This window comes from Cebus imitator, unplaced genomic scaffold, assembly GCF_001604975.1.
Source record: "Cebus imitator isolate Cc_AM_T3 unplaced genomic scaffold, Cebus_imitator-1.0 Scaffold214, whole genome shotgun sequence".
NCBI classification, from domain to species: Eukaryota; Metazoa; Chordata; class Mammalia; order Primates; family Cebidae; genus Cebus; species Cebus imitator.
Window position 1 is genome coordinate 1,784,918 of NW_016107529.1, and position 6,804 is coordinate 1,791,721.

The following is a 6,804-nucleotide window of genomic DNA, read 5'->3' on the forward strand; positions in this document are numbered from 1 at the left end:
GTTAAACCATTTGGCTAGAGCTCCCCCTAATGATTATAACTGAGACCATGATAAGATTTTGGTTGTTATTATCCAACTGTCTCCAAGCCTCTACTCAAACCTGACTCAAGCAGAGCTATGCTCCCCATGGTTCAGAAGAGGAAGGAATCATGTCAGACCTGATCAACCTCCCATTCTTGGGCTATTAGAGGCACAAGAAATTACCTTCAAAAAATGAAATTCAGTGACTGCTATCGAGGAAAGAGTGATACTGTCTGGCAGCATGCAGTTCCGAGAGCTCAATTTTCAGGCCGCCCTCCCCTCCACTCTACTCTAGGAACAAGGAGCATTAAGTCTATTTACTCTCCATATACCTCAATCGCTCATCCTCTCTTGTCTTATTAAAACACAGACACAGAACCAAACTTTTTGACAGAGTTGAAGACAAACAATTACATCTGGTTAAAATGCTATAAGAGATCTTGAGCTGTTAGAGAGTAGATAGTATGACCTGATCGTTCCCTTTTTATTTTCTTTAAGAGTATTCTGTTTCAGCATAAAGCACATTTTCTGAAGAGGTTCCTGGAGGAGGGCAGAAATCTGACTGTGTCTTGTAGCAACACAGAGTCCCTTGCATAACTTTGGCTTCAGTCCCCGGATCTGTCCTTTGCAGCTACGTCAGATTCCATGGGAGGAGGAAAGAGCTGGAGGCAGTATCACTCAGCCAAAGCTCCCATGGGGTCCCATGCTGGCAGGACAATGGGTTACTGCCCTAACACAGCTAGCACCTCTTCAGGGACATGTGTCCTGTCCACCACCACCTAATAGACATACTCAGAGAACCACTTATCTGTCATGCAGAGGTAACCTTTGTGGCCATGGCCATCACCCCATGAATTCTCCACTCTCCACTTTGTGAAAGCACCATCCTGACCATCCATCTCTGAGACAGCAGTGAAGGTCATGGTGTGGGTCATAAGTGAGTCACCAAAAGTCAGTCTCTCCGCTTTATTCATGTTCTTCAAGGAGACACCAAACACTAACTCATGGTCCTAGACATTCATGTCACTGAGGCCCAGCTTGCCATTGAAGTGTTTTCCAACATCACAGCCAAACCACACAGCCTCTCCATCTTTGATGGTGGCAGCAACTATCTTTTTCAGGAAGTCAATGGCTGTTGTACAGAGTTTTTTTCCCTCCAACCATATTGCTTAAGTATTCCACAGTGTAAAGTTTGTTGTACTTGTGCTGGGGCCTAGGGTCATTCACCAAACAAATCTTATCTTCCATATTGAAGAGTGGCTTGACATGTTCCCTGTAGAACTCCAAGGGTGTTGTGGGGCCAATCTTCTGATAATTTTTATCTTTGTCTTGCCACTCCCAGGTGAATGTCTCTGGTGCATTACCCCAACAGACACACACCACTCAGAACATCTCCTCCATCATGGCCTCCTGTGTGGCTGAGATTTCTCCTTTGGTTGCTCCACTGTGTACCAGGTTCCATAGTTGTATACAGAATTCTCTCATCCTGTGATTCGAATATCATTCATCCTTTTGGTTGCCTCTGTTGTATAAGATTCAGGGAAGCATTTATTAAGGATAACACGGTATTTTGCAACAATATTGACAAGCATATCCCATTGGCCACCATCATTTGCAGGGTTCATAAGCAAACACTGCACCAGCCTCCCATCCTCAGGCTCTTTTCTATGGGCAGCGTCCACAAAAGCATTCAAGAAGAAATAATAGCGTTCAACCTTGTCCCAAAAAAACAGGTAAGATTGACTAAACTCAAATTCTTCAATATTTAATTTTTTCACGAATGGAAGCCTCATAGCATTCAGACAAGGAAAGATCCAGCATCGCCCTGAGCTCTTCTGCTTGGTGACGGGCTTGCTTGCCTTCCTGGGGCACGGTGTGCTGGAACGGATGCTGTGCGCGCTGCACCGTGGCCCGCTTCAGGCAGATATCCAGCGGGTCGTGGTGGTCCCGACATTCTGGGCAAGTACCAACTGGAGGGGCGGAATTCAGTTTCTGTATCAGAGCAACTACCTTCTACGAATTCAGTCCTGCACTGCCCATAGCGCCCACGCTGCCCGGCGGGGTAACAGTAGCTTCCAGGGTCCTCGGGCGAGCGCAGGAGTCGCGCTGCGGCTCACTGCCTAGGTGGCCCCGCCTGCCTCCTATTGATATTCTCTCTTAAGTTTTATACCATTTTCATACTTTGGTTCTTTTGACATAGTTTCCTTTAGTTCTTCAAACATTTAATATAGCTGATTTAATAACTTAGCCTCGTAACTTTAGCATTGAGACTTTCTGAGGGACCGTTTCTATTAACTGCTTTGTTTCCAGTATATGGGCCCTACCTTGACTCTCATAATTTCCTGTTGAAAATAGTCATTTTAAATAATATAATGTAATAACTATGGAAATCAGACTCTCTCCTTTCCCAGGGTTTATTAATATTGCTGGTTATTTGTTCTGTTTCTCAGTAACTTTCCTAAGCTAATTCTATAAAGTCTCTATCCTTTTTCATGTGTGGTCATTGAAGTCTCTGTTCAGTTAGCTTAGTCATCAGCTTTGAATTGCAGAAATTTCCTCAAATGTCTACAATCAGTAAGTCTCCCAGGCTTTGCTGAGGGTCCCTGTGTCTACACTGGGGCAAACATTTAACACTCAGCAGGCAGTTTACATCTCTGCTTTAGCTGTAAATCCTTGCTTATGCAGACTCAAGGCCAGTCAGAGGTAAGAGCTTAGGGCCTTCTCAAGTCTTTTCTGACCATGTGCATAACTCAGGCATGTCCACAGTTCTCTGCATTGGGAGTAGCCCTCAAAATTTCCAGGTATATGTCAAAGCTTTTCAAATCCTTTATATGGACATCTCATTCCCCAGATTTGAAGTTCTTCAGTCATTCTTGTTTGTCCCAAATGTTATTACCACCATAAATAGCCAAATATACATGCACACACATGTGTGTATGTGTGTGTGTGTGTGTGTGTGTGTGTGTATGTATATATAAAAAACCCTTAAATGACATTGGCTTAAACTGTGCAGGTCCACTTATACACAGATTTTCTTCCAACTCTGTCACCCCTGAAACAAAAAGACCAATCCCACCTCTTCAGCCTACTCAATGTTGAGTAGGATGGAGACCTTTCTGGTGATCCACTTCCACCTAATGAATAGCGAATACATTTTCTCTTCCTTAATATTTTCTTAATAATATTTTCTTATTTTCTCTAGCTTGCTTAATTACTATACAGTATACAATACATGTAACATACAAAATATGTGTTAATTGACTATGTCATCGATAAAGCTTCATATCAAAAGCTATTAGTAGTTAAGTTTTTAGCATGTCAAAAATTATATGTGGCCAGGCACAGTGGCTCATGCCTATAATCCCAGCACTTTGGGAGGCTGAGGTGGACAGATTGCTTGAGTCCAGAAGTTCAAGACCAGCCTGGGCAACATTGCTGGACCCTATCTCTACAAAAAATACAAATTAGCCAGGTTGGTATTCATCTGTGGTTCCAGCTACCTGGGAAGCTGACATAGGAGGATTGTTTGGGCCTGGGAGGTCAAGGCTACAGTGAACCATGATCGTGCCACTGAGCTTCAGTTTTCTGAGTGACAGAGCAAGATCCTGTCTCAAAAAAAGTTACATGTGGATTTCAACTCCATGGGGTCAGTGTCCCTAAGCCCCATGGTGTTCAAGGGTAAACTGTATAAAGATAGATATATAAACACAGACACAGATACACACACACACACACAGAGAAAACAAAAACTGAGAGAACTCCAAGGAGGAAAAGACAATTCTACCAAGCATGGTGGGAAATTTCATTTCTTGTTTTTTACTATAAACTAAAACACAGATAAAGAGTAACATATAAATGTGCAGCTTAAAAAATGTGTAGCTTAATGAATTATTAGAAAATGACCACCCTAAAACTATGTCAGAGGAGCATGCAATTCATTGTATTTCTCTGAATCTTCTATTTCTTGCAAGTTAGCAGCTAGATTCAGAGGTCTGAACAGAATCAGGGTCATTCATTTTGGCCAAACCATATAGTGTTGTGGTCTTTCATTAAGAGGCACATCATGTCTAGTTGTGATATTAACAATTATTGCCGGCGTCCGGGTCAGCTGCTGCCGCCGACGCCATGCCGCTGCGGCCGGGGGATTGGGCCGGGGTCTCCACCACCGACCAAGGGGAGCGGGCTCCGCTCGGCGCCGCTTTCTGCAACCTGGCCGTCAGCCCCATGTCGCCTGCCTGGAGGAGCGAGGAGGACAAGGGGGCCAAGTCTTCCTCCGGGGACATTGGCCCTGTGGATTATCAAGAGTTTGTAGTTGACATTGAATCCAGGCTGAGGATGGAAGGTGTGGAACTTAAAGAAGAATGGCAAGATGAAGATTTTCCAATACCTTTACCAGAAGATGATAGTATTGAAGCAGATATACTAGCTATAACTGGACCAGAGAACCAGCCTGGTTCCCTATAAGTTAATGAAAATAAAGTGAGAAAGAGACTAATGGCTCCAGACATTAGCCTGACACTGGATCCTAGCGATGGCTCTGTATTGTCAGATGATTTGGATGAAAGTGGGGAGATTGACTTAGATGGCTTAGATGCACCATCTGAGAATAGTAACGAGTTTGAGTGGGAAGATGATCTTCCAAAACCCAAGACTACTGAAGTAATTAGGAAAGGCTCAATTACTGAATATACAGCAGCAGAGGAAAAAGAAGATGGACGACGCTGGCGTATGTTCAGGATTGGAGAACAGGACCACAGGGTTGACATGAAAGCAATTGAACCCTATAAAAAAGTTATGAGCCATGGGGGATATTATGGGGATAGATTAAATGCCATTGTTGTGTTTGCTGTCTGTTTCATGCCTGAAAGTAGTCAACCTAACTATAGATACCTGATGGACAATCTCTTTAAATATGTTATTGGCACTTTGGAGCTATTAATAGCAGAGAACTACATGATAGTTTATTTAAAGGGTGCAACAACTCGAAGAAAAATGCCCAGTCTGGGGTGGCTCAGGAAATGTTATCAGCAAATCGATAGAAAGTTACGGAAAAATCTAAAATCCCTAATCATTGTCCATCCTTGTTGGTTTATCAGAACACTTCTGGCTGTTACAAGGCCATTTATTAACTCAAAATTCAGCCAAAAAATTAGATACGTCTTTAATTTGGCAGAACTAGCAGAACTTGTCCCCATGGAATACGTTGGCATACCAGAATGCATAAAACAAGTTGGTCAAGAGCTTAATGGAAAGCAAGACGAACCGAAAAATGAACAGTAAGTTTGGCATCTAGTCCAAAGAAGACTGAAGAATGTGCTGATGAAGCAGTGCCGTTTTTGCATTCATAATGCATTTATTGGCCCATATTTTTATGTAACCTGTTACAAGATTGACTTGACTTTTCTTAATGGACTTTTGTGTTATGCAAGGTACTGTTCACTGCTGTACTGGTTTGCAAATCTCTTGAATTTAGCTCTTTAATAGCTAACTGTATTATCATTTTATATTTTATATTGCTAAATAGCAGAGAACCACACTTTATATACAACAGTTTTTGCATTTGTTTATTGAATGACGCATCATCTTCGGTGAAATATTTATATGCATAAAAGGCAAAGGAAAGAAATAATATATATTTTTATGTTTTTGAGCAATATCTTTTAAAGTGTAACTGTCATGTGGAAGAAATATGCAGGTATATAAGAGCATGATTTTGTAAAGTGCATATTAGAATTTTTGTTTTTGTAAATGGTTAAATACATTTCCTAGGTAACTTAGAAAATTAAGTTTCTCATAAGGCAGCGAACAGTTAAACTGATTCTCATGAATACCCAAAGATCATGTACATAATCAAAGTGTATTAGTACCATCCCAAGGTTTTTTTCTCATTTAACATACATTTTTCATAATTCAGCAAGTACAAATGCAGGCGCATTGCACACTTTTTTCTTTTTAAAGACAAGTCAAAAAGCCATTTTTAGAACTAGAGGATTTAAGACATTAGGAATGGGGGTTTGTAAATATGTATTATGGGTCATTTTATTTTCTGACCCAAAGTCAGAACTTTATAAAAATCTTGAGTTTGTTCACTAATATGAAATAAGCTGTGTGTCCAGGGTATTGCTCCCCTGAATGTGTGTGAGTGCTGTGTAGTATTGCAGAGAATATGATGAGTCATTCACTGTCACAACTTTTTCTGTAGAAAACAGGGGCTGCTTTTTAAACTGCTCTCACTGTGGGCATTTTACCAAAATACTTCCATATCAATTATTTGAACTCAGTAGTTGTTTGACCTAATTAGATGTGGTGTTTGTTCAAATTTCTATGAAATCATGTTTGACAATACTGTAAATTAGGTTAATTCTGTAAGTCTTAGAGAGCATCATGATATTGTGCTGTTTTGGATAACACATTTGATACAAGCATTTAAATGGTTTCATTTGGTAAGTACCATTACATTGAAATAAATTGTATTTGTGCCTCAAAAAAAAAACAATTATTTCTGTTAAATACTTATAGACATTAATTTACTGGGACTTTCAAAGTGGTGGTATTCTAATTCTAACACTTGCTTTTTTTTTTTTTTTTTTTTAAGACAGAATCTTACTCTGTCACCCAGGCTGGAGTGCAGTGGCATGATCTCGGCTCACTGCAACCTCTACCTCCCAGGTTCAAGCAGTTCTCCTGCCTCAGCCTCCCAAGTAGCTGGGACTACAGGCCTGTGCCACCGTGTCCAGCTATTTTTTTTTTTTTTTGTATTTTTAGTAGAGACAGGATTTCACC

At 40.9% G+C, this 6,804-nt stretch overlaps 1 protein-coding gene and 1 pseudogene across 1 annotated transcript; one reads left to right on the forward strand and one right to left on the reverse strand.

The window, feature by feature from the left end:
• Positions 1 to 613: 613 nt before the first annotated feature.
• On the reverse strand, positions 614 to 2,061 carry LOC108318028 (annotated as a pseudogene).
• A 2,061-nt stretch (positions 2,062 to 4,122) lies between these two features.
• LOC108318029 (BCL2/adenovirus E1B 19 kDa protein-interacting protein 2-like) lies at positions 4,123 to 6,514 on the forward strand. Its single transcript, XM_037745802.1, is given in 1 exon segment — positions 4,123 to 6,514. A coding segment is annotated over 1 exon segment (1,155 nt). The 5' UTR covers positions 4,123 to 4,146; the 3' UTR covers positions 5,302 to 6,514.
• Positions 6,515 to 6,804: the final 290 nt, after the last annotated feature.